General features: G+C 43.5%; 1 protein-coding gene across 1 annotated transcript; it reads left to right on the top strand.

Moving 5' to 3' along the window:
* The first annotated feature begins 13,594 nt into the window (after positions 1-13,594).
* On the top strand, positions 13,595-14,606 carry LOC122561391 (submandibular gland secretory Glx-rich protein CB-like). Its single transcript, XM_043713156.1, has 2 exons — positions 13,595-13,856; positions 14,248-14,606. The coding sequence occupies exons 1-2, from the start codon at positions 13,595-13,597 to the stop codon at positions 14,604-14,606; spliced, it is 621 nt and encodes a 206-aa protein (XP_043569091.1).
* Positions 14,607-15,337: the final 731 nt, after the last annotated feature.

The raw sequence follows: 15,337 nt of genomic DNA, 5'->3' as shown, positions 1-15,337 counted from the left end.
TATCAATGTAAACATATGAACTGATGCTTAATATTTGTACCATATTTTTACATATTTTGACTTACAGATTTGAAGCATTCATTTTTCTATTGTAGTTTTGAATGTTGCAAAATGCAGGGCAGAATTTCTCCTTTGGGAACATTGTAGGAGTAACATTTGAAAGCACTAGTCTCTGTCACAGCAGACTGCCTTTCAAAGTCTTCCTTTTTTCTCTAATTGTTTGGGCATTGACTTCTGCCCGGGGAAATTCTGTGTCATGTCAGTTTGCTTTAGCGTTTCCAAGGTTTGTGAGGGGTCTTATTTACCTCTCAGCCTGAACCAATTCACCACAGTATGACAGGGTGAAGTCTTCCTAAGGCTCAAATTAGCTACTCACGGTTGCCCCAATTTGAATTCTGTCATGGAACACATAGCTCCAGACCTAGGTATAATCTTTGTCAGGTATAGACAAACAAACTACATTTCAAAGAGTGATTACCCTTGATTTGAAGGCAGCATTTAAACATGGTGTGGAATCCTCGCAAAATTAAAGTCAACGGGGATTGAGAAAATGTTCCTTACTTCCTGGGTTTGTACTTAGTCCAAAAGAAGAACATAGTGATTGTTGAGGTCATCACCTCAGACACAGGAAACCACTGCCGGAATGCCTCAAAGGTGTATACTAGGCCCCACTATATTCAGCTGCTTCATCAATGGTTTTACTTCCATTGCTGAAAATGTGTTGCTGGAAAAGCGCAGCAGGTCAGGCCGCATCCAGGGAACAGGAGAATCGACGTTTCGGGCATAAGCCCTTCTTCAGGAAGAAGGGCTTATGCCCGAAACGTCGATTCTCCTGTTCCCTGGATGCTGCCTGACCTGCTGCGCTTTTCCAGCAACACATTTTCAGCTCTGATCTCCAGCATCTGCAGACCTCACTTTCTCCTCAAAGATTTTACTTCCATTGGACAGTGAGAAGTAGGAATGTTTGCTGATGTTTACACAGTTTTCAGTACCATTCATCACTTCTCAGATAATAAAGCAATCTGTGTCAATATGCAAAGGACCTGGGTAGTATTTAGCTTTTTGTGGTGATAAGCGGCAAGTAAAGTTTGCACCACTCAGGCAGGCAATGACCATTTCCCACAAGAAACAATCTAACTGTAATGATTGTAACAAGGTCAGTCAGGTGGACTTAATAGAATATGAGTTCCCTGATTGGGGCTGTTGATCTGTTCCAATCAGGGAGCCCAGGGACAGGAGTGTATGGTGTTCTGTTCACTCTGAGAGCTGGCTCTGAAGAAGCTGGATAAATGTCAAGGACTTTTCACATATAAATAAAGGGTGACTGGTGATGGGATACCAGCCTTTGTGGAGTTATTTCACGAACCATCTCTCTCTGGCATTCAAAAGTGTTGCAATCACCAAAGCCTCCATCATCAGCATTCTGGGGAGCATCATCGACCAGAAAGTGAACTGAACCAGGCATTTAAATATAATGGCTATGAGAATAGGTCAGAGGCTGAGAATTCTGTGGTGAGTAACTGACCTTGCTTCTCCTCAAAATCTTTCACCTTCTACAAGGCACTTAGCCAGATAATGCAGCCCCAACAACATTTAATCATTTCAACACAATTCAGGACAAGGCAGTCCACTTGGGTTAATGCCTTCATCCTTTCACAATCATTGAGTAAAAATCCTAGAACTTTGTCCCGACTACCCTGTTCACCACATGTTTACCACAAATTACAATAGTTCAAGAAGGTATCTTACTTATCTCCTTCAGGACAATTTGTTGGCCTTACCAATGACATCCAGGGCCAATAAAAAATGAATTAAAGAAACAAAGGGGATGAGATTTGTTCATATCACAGCTCTGTGAGATGTGTCATTATGTGAATTAATTTCTCCCACAGCAATTTCTTAAACTAGAGAAGATAATAATTAACCTCCAGTTTATCATCTTCAATCAAATGCAGAGTGACAGGCACCAGGCCTTAACTGGCACGAGTTCTGTTGAAGTCTTTAGGATCATAAAGAGAAGAATCTGCTCTGCATCTGAGGTGGAAAGATAGGGAATATCAGCCATTATTTTGTCTATGATGAAAATTATAAGGAAATTCCTCCAGTTTTGTCATATCGGTGAGACAGTGCTGCATTGTAACAAGAAATGAGAGCTGTAGTTGAAATAGTTGACAGCTGAATATTATTTTTAGACATACAAAATAAATTATTAAGTGAAACTTTAGGCTTCAATAAATACCTGTTGCTACAATATACAATCAACAACAAGAATCAACATATTGTGGCTTTGGTTACCAATTTACTGTCATAATTGTATGCTCAGTTGACTCCCACCCATAATTATTGTTTTAACTTTTGGGTTGGAACTATCATTAATACGAGGATGTTAATTCACCCTCCTCCTCTGTGCCATGAAAAGCACAGCACAGAATATATGATCACTTTGAGAGCCTCCACTTACAAGATTTAAAAGTACACACAACAGTCCTGGGATGTGAGAACCTTCAAACATTTCATTGCCATGAATCACTCCATTTGGCACAGGATGCCAATGTGAAGGAAAGGAAAGGAATTAAGGGAATGTACAATATGGTGCCCCTCTCCCCACCCCCCTAAAAAGATGCATTATATCAGAATGAAACATCATGTTTCCTAAGTTTCATGTAACAATTTAATGACTGCAGCTGTTAATGTCCTATATAGAACCTGTCACACATGATATAGCTGCTGAAGATCTTGCTAATAATGGTTAGTTCCAATAAATTTGGCAATTACCAAGGCTGCAAGTGGTACCCTATGTAAAAATGTTTGTTCTAAAAGAAAAACGGAACCATTGATATTAGGATAGGCTTACTGTATCTGAATTTCAGCATTTCATTTTGTTTTTGTTGATTTTATCACCATTTAGCACCAATTGGAAAACAGCACCTCAGTGAGTCAGGACACTTTGGTGGTATTAGAGCTACCTATACTTTCTGAAGTGGATTCAGTGCAATGGCTATTATTAACTGTAAGGGAATAGGAAACAGGCTAGTTCAATCATTTTTTGTGGGCAGACTGCATTAGTATTAGCTAATCTGTTATATTCTCATATCTCAATTTTTTTTTGCAATGCTGGTACTATAATCTACAATCTAGACAGGAAAAATACTGCACAGTCCTAAGATAGATCAGTACGTCAATTTTTTTCAGGCATGACAACATTTTCAATATGAAATTATTTTGTAAATCTGAGCGATACATTACATTTAATCATGAAGCAATACATTTGATACTTCCTGGCATGTTTTGTTATTCAAAGTACATAATATTAGCAGAATTGCATTCTTTGTAACTTGCATGGTCCCTGGGAGCTAAATTATTTATACAGCCCTGAATCTCTGTAGAGGCTTTCTCATTTCTCAATGACAGGGCAGTGGAATCCCTGTGCAATATGGACTGGGTTTTGAGCAGCTTTTAATGAGCAAAGAAACCTTGGTCAACCTTGTCACAAAAGAAAGCAAAATCTTTTCAAGTGGTCATTCTGCAAGCATGACCTTTTCCAGCGACAATTCAAAGATACAAAAAATTCTAGCTGTGGTTCACTTTGTATCACTCTTGGCCATTGGGCTAGAAAGATGTGCTCTCAAAGTCACACAACAGAGACATTTGCACAAAATGCAGACTGATGCTTGAGCAAAGTATCATGAGGGACTGTTGTGTTTTGCATGAAGTACTGAACCAAAGCCTCAGCTGCCCTTTCAGGTGTGTGTCAAAACTCCCACAGCATTAAGTTGTTTTCTTTCGTTGATGTGGGAATGTGCAACACACTGAATTGGCATCGTTCTGGTATCACATCGCCCAATTAGTCGATAAGGCAAGGTTCTTGATTTTGGCGAAACAGGTCCGAGCAATGTCCCTGTTGCCACCTACTAAGAAGCAAGAAACATCAAGACAGGGCCTGGAACAATATCATTTAAAGGGCTAGGAACTCTCTGAGGAAATTAAACTTTTGGAATGTTTCCTTTTGGAAATTGTCTGGAAGTACTTCTGAGTTTCTTGGGGGTTGCTGTGGTTCTGTTCGCTGAGCTGGAAGTTTTTGTTGCAAATGTTTCGTCCCCTGTCTAGGTGACATCCTCAGTGCTTGGGAGCCTCATGTGAAGCGCTTCTGTGGTGTTTCCTCCGGCATTTATAGAGGCCTGTCCTTGCCGCTTCCGGTTGTCAGTTTCAGCTGTCCGCTGTAGTGGCCGGTATATTGGGTCCAGGTCGATGTGTTTGTTGATGGAGTTTGTGGATGAGTGCCAAGCTTCTAGGAATTCCCTGGCTGTTCTTTGTTTCGCTTGCCCTATAATGGTAGTGTTGTCCCACTCAAATTCATGTTGCTTGTCGTGACAGGGGACGAAACGTTTGCAACAAAAACTTCCAGCTCGGCAAACAGAACCACAGCAAGGCTGTTGGTTTGTGTGCTGTTATAAGTCCTAGTGGTCGCAGTAGTCTGGTTGTCATTTCAGAGATGTTCTTGATGTCCTTTGGGTTGCGGCATGTCCTCGTTCTGTTGTCTTTCCCTTAGGCATTGCGAAGATATCCGTTTTTTGTGAATACCTTGTATAGGTGTTCCTCTTCCTCTTTTTGCAGTTCTGGTGTGCTGCAGTGTGTTGTGGCCTTTTTGAACAGTGTCTTGATGCAACTTCGTTTGTGTGTATTGGGGTGGTTGCTTTCATAGTTCAGGACTTGGTCTGTGTGTGTGGCTTTCCTGTATACCTTAGTGGTGAATTCTCCGTTTGGTGTTCTCTGTACCCTCACGTCTAGGAATGGGAGTTGGTTGTCCTTTTCTTCCTCTCCCATTCCTATTCAAAAGGGCCACAACACACTGCAGCACACCAGAACTGCAAAAAGAGGAAGAGGAACACCTATACAAGGTATTCGCCAAAAACGGCTACTACAGCGGACAGCTGAAACTGACAACTGGAAGCGGCAAGGACAGGCCTCTATAAATGCCGGAGGGAACACCACAGAAGCGCTTCACAGGAGGCTCCCAAGCACTGAGGATGTCACCTAGACAGGGGACGAAACATTTGCAACAAAAACTTCCAGCTCGGCGAACAGAACCACAGCAACGAGCACCCGAGCTACAAATCTTCTCACAAACTTTCTTGGGGGTGTTTTGGTGCATTTGCTATAGTGTGTTATTACAGACTTAGATGTCAGAGGCATAAGTGACTTGTACACATAAGGCTGCAGCTGGTGTTGGTGCTGCAGCATCAGTGCCTCTGTATCTGGAGCCCAACAGGAAGATGAAGTAAGGAACCATAGGGAGGTTCAGCTCTCTGGAACAACACATCCATCCTAGGACAAGCCAAACAGAGACATGCACAAGAATTCCTAGATGCATGGCATTCCAACCGGAGATCTATCAACAAACACATTGACTTGGACCCCATTTACCACCCCCTGAGAAAATGAACAGGAAATGACATCACCATAGGAAATTATGTCACCACAACAAATGACATCACCTACCCAAGAAAAGCCAAACATGTAAAAAGAAAGCAGGAAATACCAGCAGTGCTTTGTCTGGAGCCCCATTGAAGATGTTACCTGGTATGGTGACAAAATGTCTGAAAATGATCCTTCCAGCTCAGCGAGCAAACCTACATCCAGGTTCAACTCTGCTCCATGCCATCTGAAGTCAGTTTAGTGCATGCTTCTTGACATAATTTAATAGCTGTAGGTTTGGTGTTCCCGTGTTCGGGAAGCCCAACAGCTAAGAGGATGGCAAGAAAGCCATTTTTTCAGGTAAGTGCTTATCCAGTACAGTATACAGGCTAGACCCATGATCAGTCAGTCCATGATCTTCCATCCTAAGATATTTCCTTTAGCAATTACAATATGCTTTAATTTGGCACGTAGGCTATTGGTTAGTAATTTTGCAGTATTATGATTCTCTGGGATACTTACTGTAGATCAAGTTTTCACATTCCTGCAGTTGTCACAAAAATAAAAAGCATGCAAAATTTCCAGTTTAACTAATTTTCAGATAGAGGTTGATAGAAAGCACTTACTGGACTAACCAGGATCACTATTAATTACAAGTAATAGGACACTCACTGCAAATATACAGTTATAAACTGTTGACATATAACCTTACTAAGTAAAACACATAAAACACTGATAAACTCCTCCTTACACACACGCACACACGGACAGACAGGGAAAATATATAAGGATGGAGGGCAACTAGAAAAGCAGCTCAGCAGTCTATCTTTACAAGATCTGTTGAATTGGTTCTTTTGAATGCTTCCACTGGTTTGCAAAGAAAACACAAGATGGCTTATAGGGTTCACTTTTAAGGGGTGTCTGAGTTACCAATTAAAAGCACTGCTTAGAGCAACTTCCAAAAGGTGGATAAGTTAATTTACTTCATGGTTAAAGTGGTTTCTGAGTTGTTTGAGATCTGATCACTTCTCTGTATCTTGTTCCCAACTCCAAGCTATTCAGTTACTTGAGAACTAATCGCACAACTTTTGGCAACTAAAAGCTTTTGTCATCGATAACTGGTCACTAGTCCATAGTCCAATCAACTTCTTGTTGGCAATTAAAGCTGCATCTGTGCACATTGCCTCAATTCTAGTCCAACTGCAACTCAGAATTACAGCCATAGAGTCACACCGCGCAGAAACAGACCATTCAGTCCAACATGCTTATGTTGACCAGATTTCCTAAACTGGTCTCTTTTACCTGCATTTGGCCCAAAACCCTCTAAACCTTTCCTATAGACATACTTGTCCAAATGTTTTTAAATGTTGCAACTGTACCCTGCATCTACTACGTCCTCTGGTAGTTCGGTCCATATAGTCACCACCCTCTGTGTGAAAATATTGGCCCTCAGGCCCCTTTAAAATCTTTCCCTCTCACCTTAAAATTATGCCCTCCAGCTTGAATTCTCCTACCCTGGGGCAAAGACCTGTGCTATGCACTTTATCTATGCCCCTCATGATTTTATAATCCTCAATAAGGTCACCCTTCAATTTCTTACACTGCAGGGAAAAAAGTCCCAGTCTATTCAGTCTGTCCTTATAACTCAAATCCTCCAGTTCTGGTAACATCCTTGTAAATCTTTTCTGCACCATTTCCAGTTTAATAAGATCTTTCCTATAGCAGGGTGACCAGAACTGTACACAGTACCTGAAAAATGATCTCACCAAAATCCGTTACAACTCAGAAATGATGTTCCAAGTCGAATACTCAATGCTCTGACTAATGAAGGCAAATATGCTGCATGCCTTCTTCACCACTCTGCCTACCTGTGATGCCACTTTCAAGGAACTATGTAGTTGAATCTCCAGGTCTCTCTGTTCAACAATTGATTCCAGGGCCCTACAATTAACTGTATATGTCCTTCCCTGGTTTGCCTTACCAAAATGCAACACCTCACATTTATTTAAATTAAGCTCCATCTGCCACATCTCAGTCCGTTGGCCCAGTAAGATCCCATTGTACTCTAAGATAAGTTTCTTCATTGTCCACTATGCCACCCATTTTGCGTCCTTCACAAACTTACTAACTATACCTCGTAAATGACAAACAATAGTGAATCTCGCATCAATCCTTGTGGAACACCGCTGGTTACAGGCCTCCAGTCTGAATAGCTCTCTACCACCACCTACTGTCAAGCTAATTTTATATCCAATTGGCTAAGTGTTCCTGGATACCATGAGATCTAACTTTACGAACCAATCTACCATGTGGAACCTTGTCAAAGGCCTTGCTGAAGTCCTTCAGTTACTGCTTGTTCAGACAGATACTTACATGATTCTTGCACTAAGTATGATCCTTGCTTTTCAAATTGTTCAGCAATCCTTGCAAAACACCAGTTTTAAAACAGATTTCTCATTTCGGTTCATGATTTTAAAAAACACAAACATAAAAAGACACTGTCTTTACAGTAAATACTCCGCTGTCATTCATTTGTATAACATCATACAAGATTTAGATTGAAGAAGTAACTACATTTTGGAAGCCCAGTTTTTTTTTAATCTCTGCTAACTTCCTTCATTGTAGTGCTGGATATAGTGATCATTATCTCTATCCTGAAGTTGTTGAATTCAGAAGTACTATCTGTTAAAGTGGATTGATGGAATTCTGGAGCAGTTGAAGTTTGTGGATGGAGTAGTTTCCGACTCTTGCAGCAGTAACACATTGGAGTTATGTAAAGCGACATGGTTTACTTTAAGATGTTTTTCGTTGGCCCAGTAAATTGAAGATCATTAAATCCCAGGAAGAATAAATCTTCAATTGCATGAGTTGTGTATCCCTACAATTGTTTTCTGTTCTGGATGCTTGAATGTGGAATGATCTCTTAAATTCTCCTTTCCCACTCAAGGAATTCTCACAAGGGTGAAAAAAATCTATTGAGGTGATTGTTGTTGTTGGGGAGTGGTACAGGAGTGGGTGAAGAGCCATCAACATTATTGTCATTCAGGTACCCATTCTACCTTATATATACGTATATATGTATGGGTAGTACCTCATGCAACAAAACTCTGACAAAGCATAGCAAAACTCTAAACTTTACAGGAAGCATAGCAAAGTAATATAGCTCATATGAATATTAAAATCTACCTCTTATTCAATGCTTGAACTTTTCTCATAATTCTTCATATGACTGTTCTAAATTAATGTGTTCAATTTCACATCAAATTCATTAAAAGTTTAAAATCACTCTTTGCACTTAATTGCAAATTCTCTGAATTATAGCCTTATTAATAGTGCTCAATTATAACTGTCTATTTATAATTACGCTTCCAGTTTTTACACTGACAGTTGTTTATAGGTCAGAGATTTTGTCACATTCTTGATTTAGTCACAGCTGCAGTGCATAACAAGTAAGAAACAGTGAATAAAACAAAAACAAAATACTGCAGCTGCTGGAAATCTGAAACAAGAACTGAAAATGCCGGATATAATCAGCAGGTCTGGCAAAATTTGTGGGAAGAGACAAAGTTAACATTTCCGAATGATGACCTTTCAACAGAACTTCCTTGGCATGAAAGCAGCTCTGTGCTGTAGCTCCACCATGTTAACACCTCATTTTTATGGATATCTGCTGCTGCTGAGGGAATGCTCTCCTACACTCCTCATTGAATCATGATTGTTTCTCTGGCTTGATGAAGTTAAACATTCCACATCACCAGGTTATAGCCCAACAAGTATATTTGGAAGTACTAGTTTTTGGAGCGCTACTCCTTCATCAGCTACCTTATGAAGGAGCAGCACTCTGAAAGCTAGTGCTTCCAAATGAACCTGTTGGACTATAACCTGGTGTTGGGTGATTTTTAAATTAGTCCACCCCAGTCCAACATTGGCACCTCCTCATCATGGCTTGATGAAGGAAGAGACATCAACCAGCTCATACCCCTCAGCAAGATGCACTCATAAAAACCAATTAGGCACAATGTTCCCACTTTGCCAAATTTCATGCTCAGTGCAGGGCAAGTTCCTAACTCTCTACATTAGACTGACCCCCTTTCTGAAGGATGAGGGGGTGATCTGATTGAAACTTAAAAAATACTGAGAGGTCTGGATAGAGTAGACGTGGAGAAGATATTTCCAATAGTCGGAAAGATTAGGATGAGTGCACAGTAAAGAAGCGACCTTTTAGAACTGACGTGAAGTGGACTTTTTCCAGACAGAAGGTGGTTAATCTGAGGATCTCATTGCCGTGGATGGCTGTGGAGATCAAGTCAGTGAATGTATTAAAACAGAGATATGTTGGTTCTGAATTGGTAAGGGGATCAAGGTTTATAGAGAGGAGACTGGAGAATGGGGTTGAGAAACATTTCAGCCATGATCAAATTATGCTGGGCCATATGACCTAGTTTTATGGTCTTCTGGATGGGGTCTCTGTGGCTGATAGCAGCGGTGGCTGTGGTTGACGAGGGTAATTTTCTTTGAAGTGCCCAGCCCTGTCACTGATTGGAGCATTCTTTCAGCAGGAATAGCTGCATGGATTATTGTGGAGATAGGACAATGAGGACCTGGATCTACATTTGCTGTTTAGCAAGCAGTTCCACTGTCGATTCAGCCTGAGGGCTACATCCTCTGATTCACCAACAGACACCTCTCTGGCAGTAGCCTCTTTAGGAGGTCTTTAAATCTTTAGTATTCCAATCTTGCCCCACGATCCAAATGATATGTCCCACACTTCAGGAAGGGACAACTGAAGTTTTACATGACTTAGACTCCTCAATTCCATCTGGATGTTTCCATCCCTCACCATTTCAACTTAGCAGTTGTCCACCTGCTTGTCTCTGGTCACACTGAAGAAGGGATTCAGGAGTATGATGTAGTCAAAGCAACGTCATCAACTCCAGGGAACCAGGTTCTCCCCTTCAGCTTGTTTGTCTTTCTAGTACCTCTGCTGTTAATGAGACAGCTTGCTGGTGTCCCCAAAAACCCTTGTAAATAGCTCAAAGATCTGCTGAAGATTTATTTGAACATGCAAGCCTCTTTCCAGTGATTCATGATGGGTTTTCATGCACTGATATTCCATCTGTGCCAGTGCACTCAGGTACACATCCCCAGACATCATAACCAGATGTACATTTGTAATCTCCTCTTCACTATCAAGTGTTTCCAGTCTTCTCCCAATGGGTCCAACTTCCTCCTCATTGAACATGCTGCCTGGAATCCTTATCTCCACACAGAGCAAGGTAAACCAGGGCATAACCAGAATTCTCAGGGGATCAAGAAGGAACTCAGAGGAATACTTTTTACATGCAAGTGGTTAGAATGTGAATATTACCACCACAAGGAGTAAATTAAGTAACTAGTATAGATTTATTTAAGGGGAAGTTAGATATTACATGAAAAGAATTTTAGGATGAGACAAAGCAGACTGGAAGATATTTGTGTGCAGTAAATACTGGCATTGAGCTTTTCACACATAGCTTATTTTTGCAAGTTCTGTAAATTCTATGCGTCAGGAGTCTAAGAATTTTTAGAAAGACTGTGAGAGAATTCTATCAACTCCTGAATTAAGATCTTCAATTCAATGCCACAGTCAGCACAATATTTCCTATTTGGCTCCTTGAAGGAGGAGGTTTTAGCAGACAGTCTGCCGTTCAAGTTTTTATATTAATTGGAACTCACCTATTCATGTCAGCATGAAGCCTGAGTCATTTTAAGTAAAGATCTCATAAGCGTATTGCTAGACATCATTGGGAACCTCAATCAAATTCATCTCATTTTCCCTATGAACCAGTCATATGGTCAAGTCGAGGAAGTCAATCATTTGACAAGGTTCTCAAATGGCCTGGCAACTGATCGGAAACCTTTTTTCAAATCGAATCATGATCCTCGTAGGTTTAACAATAAAAGTGACAAGTTTGTGTTGTATTATTATATTTAAGAGATTACCACAATTGCAAGATGGTATCGGAGTAGGGCTCCTGAGCCAGAGCTCACCCACTCCTTGTGTTTTTCATTTCTTTTCTACTTTTTTTCTCTCTTTTCTTGCTCTCTTTTCTCTCCATACTTTTACTTCCCCCTTATCCTGAGTTTGAACAGCATCAGTGATGTGAAGCTTGCCTACTGTGGACCTCGAGCAAGCCCAGATTGGAAAATAGTGAGCCCAGGCTGGAGAATAGTGAGCCCAGAGTGGAGAATAGTGATTTCTAATGAAGGGATCCTGCCCAAAATGTTGATTTTCCTGCTCCTCGGATGCTGCCTGACGTGCTGTGCTTTTCCAGCACCATTAGAATCTTGACTCTGATCTCCAGCATCTGCAGTCCTCATTTTCGCCGCAGAGAATAGTGAGCCCAGCACGGAGAACAGTGATCTCAGAGCAGAGAATCATGAGCTTAGACCAGAGAACAGTGAGCCCAGTGCAGAGGATAGTGAGCCCAGCGTGGAGAATAGTGAGAGAAAGTGAGGGCTGCAGATCAGAGCTGAAAATGTGTTGCTGGAAAAGCGCAGCAGGTCAGGCAGCATCCAAGGAGCAGGAGAATCGACGTTTCGGGCATAAGCCCTTCTTCATTCCTGAAGAAGGGCTTATGCCCGAAACATCGATTCTCCTGTTCCTTGGATGCTGCCTGACCTGCTGCGCTTTTCCAGCAACACATTTTCAGTGGAGAATAGTGAGCCCAGCGCAGAGATGGTGAGCCCATTGTGGAGGATAGCGAATCCCGTGCAGAGAATAGTGAGCACTGTGTTGAGATTAATGAACCCAGTGCAGAGAATAGCGAGCCCAGCACAAAGGATAGTGAGCCCAGCACGGAGGATAGTGAGCCCAGCACAGAGAATAGTACGCCCAGCGTGGAGAATAGTGAGCCCAGCTTGGAGAATAGTGAGGCCAGCGCAGAGAATAGTAAGCCAAGCGTGGAGAATAATGAGCCCAGTGCTGAGAATAGTAGGTCCTGAGCTCAGAGCAGAGGACAGTGAGCCCAGAATGGAGAATAGTGAGCCCAGCACCAAGAATAGTGAGGCCAGCGTGGAAGATAGTGAGCCCATGCAGAGAATAGTGAGCCCATCATGGATTATAGTAAACCCAGCATGGAGAATAGTGAGCCCATCACAGAGAATAGTGAGCCCAGTGCAGAGAATAGTGAGCTCAGACCAGAGGACAGTGAGCCCAGCGTGGACAATAGTGAGGCCAGCGTAGAGAATAATGAGCCCAGCACAGAGAATAGTGAGATGAGCACGGAGAATAGTGAGCCCAGCGTGGAGAATAGTGAGCCCAGAATGGAGAATAGTGAGCCCAGCGTGGAGGATTGTGAACCCAGCACAGAGAATAGTTAGCCCAGCACAGAGCATAGCGAGCTCAGAGCAGAGAATAGTGAGCTCAGAGCAGAGAATAGTGAGCTTAGAGAAGAGGACAGTGAGCCGAGTGTGGAGAATAGTGAACCCAGCGCAGAGAATAGTTAGCCCAACACAGAGCATAGCGAGCTCAGAGCAGAGAATAGTGAGCTCAGAGCAGAGAATAGTGAGCTCAGAGCAGAGAATAGTGAGCTCAGAGCAGAAAATAGTGAGCCCAGAGCAGAGGACAGTGAGCCGAGTATGGAGAATAGTGAACCCAGCATGGAGGATAGTGAGGCCAGTGCAGAGAATAGTGAGCCCAGCATGGAGAATAGTGAGCCCAACGTGGAGAATAGTGAGCCCAGCACAGTGAACAGTGATCCCAGTGTGGAGAATAGTGAGCCCAGCGTAGAGAATAGTGAGCTCAATGTGGAGAATAGTGAGCCCAGCATGGAGAGCAGTCAGTCCAGCGCAGAGAATAGTGAGCTCAATGTGGAGAATAGTGAGCCCAGCATGGAGAGCAGTCAGCCCAGCGCAGAGAATAGTGAGCTCAGCACAGAGAATAGTGAGCCCAGCACGGAGAATAATGAGCCCAGTGTGGAGAATAGTGAGCCCAGTGCAGAGAATAGTCAGCCCAGTGCGGAGAATAGCGAGCTCAGTGAGGGGGATAGTGAGCCCAGGGGAGACAATAACGAGCAGTGAATAGTGAGCCCAGTGAGGAGGATAGTGAAATTAAAGCGGACAATAATGAGACCAGCATGGAGGATAGTGAGCCAAGCATGGAGGATAGTGAGCCCAGCATGGAGGATAGTGAGCCAAAATGGAGGATAGTGAGCTCAGCGTGGAGGATAGTGAGCCCAGCATGGAGACTAGTGAGCCCAACGTGGAGGATAGTGAGCCTAGTGCAGAGAATAGTGAGACTAGCTTTGGGAATAGTGAGCCCAGTGTGGAAGATAACGAGCCCAAAGCAGAGAATAGTGAGCATAGTGTAGAGAATAGTGAGCCCAGTGCAGAGCACAGTGAGCCCTGTGCGGAGGATAGTGAGCCAAGCACGGAGAATAGCAAGACCAGTGCACAGAATAGTGAGCTCGGAAGGTGTTGGTGAAGTGGATGAACTGTTCAACCTCCTCGTGGGAGCATGAGGCGGCGCCGATACAGTCATCGATGTAGCCCAGTGCACAGAATAGTGAGCCCAGTGTGATGAATAGTGAGCCCAGTGCACAGAATAGTGAGCCCAGCACACAGAGTAGTTAGCCAAGCACAGAGAATAGTGAGCCCAGCACACAGAATAGTCAGGCCAGCACGGGAGAATAGTGAGCCCAGTGCACAGAATAGTGTGCCCAGCATGGAGAAAGTGAGCCCAGCATGGAGAAAGTGAGCCCAGCATGGAGAATAGTGAGCCCAGTGTGGGGGATAGTGAGCCCAGCACAGAGGATAGTGAGCCCAGTGTGAAGAATAGTGAGCCAACCACAGAGAATAGTGAGCCCAGTGGAAAGAATAGTGAGCCCATTGTGAAGGATAGTGAGCCCAGCGTGGAGAATAGTGAGCCCAGCGAAGAGAGTAGTGAACCCATTGTGGAAGATAGTGAGCCCAGTGTGAAGAATAGTGAGCCCAGAGTGGAGAATAGTGAGACAAGCATGGAGAATAATGAGCCCAATGCAGGAAATGGTGAGCACAATGTAGAGAATAGTGAGGCCAACGTGGAGAATAGTGAGTCCATTGTGGAGGACAGTGAGCCCAGCACAGGAAATAGTGAGCCCAGCGTGGGAAATAGTGATCCCAGTGTGGAGGATAGTGAATCCATTGTGGAGGATAGTGAGAGCAAAGAATAGTGGGCGTAGCACAGAGAATAGTCAGAGAATAGCGAGCCCAGCACGGAGGATAGTGAGCCCAGCTTAGAGAATAGTGAGCCCAGTGCAGAGAATAGTGAGCCCAGTGCGGAAAATAGTGGACCCACGCCCCCCTACGACCCACCCTCCCATCCTGGCACTTTCCCCTGGCACCGCAGGAACTGTAAAACCTGTGCCCACACCTCACCTCTATCCAGGGCCCTAAAGGAGCCTTCCATATCCATCAAAATTTTATCTGCACATCCACTAATATCATTTATTGTATCCGTTGCTTCCGATGCGGTCTCCTCTACATTGGGGAGACTGGGTGCCTCCTAGCAGAGCGCTTTAGGGAACATCTCCGAGACACCCGCACCAATCAACCAAACCGCCCCGTGGCCCAACATTTCAACTCCCCCTCCCACTCTGCCGAGGACATGGAGGTCCTGGGCCTCCTTCACCGCCGCTCCCTCACCACCAGACGCCTGGAGGAAGAACGCCTCATCTTCCGCCTCGGAACAATTCAACCCCAGGGCATCAATGTGGATTTCAACAGTTTCCTCATTTCCCCTTCCCCCACCTCAACCTAATTCCAAACTTCCAGCTCAGCACTGTCCCCATGACTTGTCCGGACTTGTCCTACCTGCATATCTCCTTTTCCACCTATCCACTCCACCCTCTCCTCCCTGACCTATCACCTACATCCCCTCCCCCACTCACCCATTGTACTCTAT

Source organism: Chiloscyllium plagiosum, chromosome 22 (assembly GCF_004010195.1).
Source record: "Chiloscyllium plagiosum isolate BGI_BamShark_2017 chromosome 22, ASM401019v2, whole genome shotgun sequence".
Taxonomy (NCBI): domain Eukaryota; kingdom Metazoa; phylum Chordata; class Chondrichthyes; order Orectolobiformes; family Hemiscylliidae; genus Chiloscyllium; species Chiloscyllium plagiosum.
This window is presented reverse-complemented; position numbering and strand designations above follow the sequence as displayed.

What these genes read in the sequence shown, in the direction of transcription:
- LOC122561391 (XM_043713156.1), top strand. Translation starts at nt 13,595, where the DNA reads ATGGAGGATAGTGAGCTCAGCGTGGAGGATAGTGAGCCCAGCATGGAG. An exon ending in CAAGACCAGTGCACAGAATA is followed by an intron (nt 13,857 to 14,247) that starts GTGAGCTCGGAA and finishes AGCCAACCACAG; the next exon opens with AGAATAGTGAGCCCAGTGGA.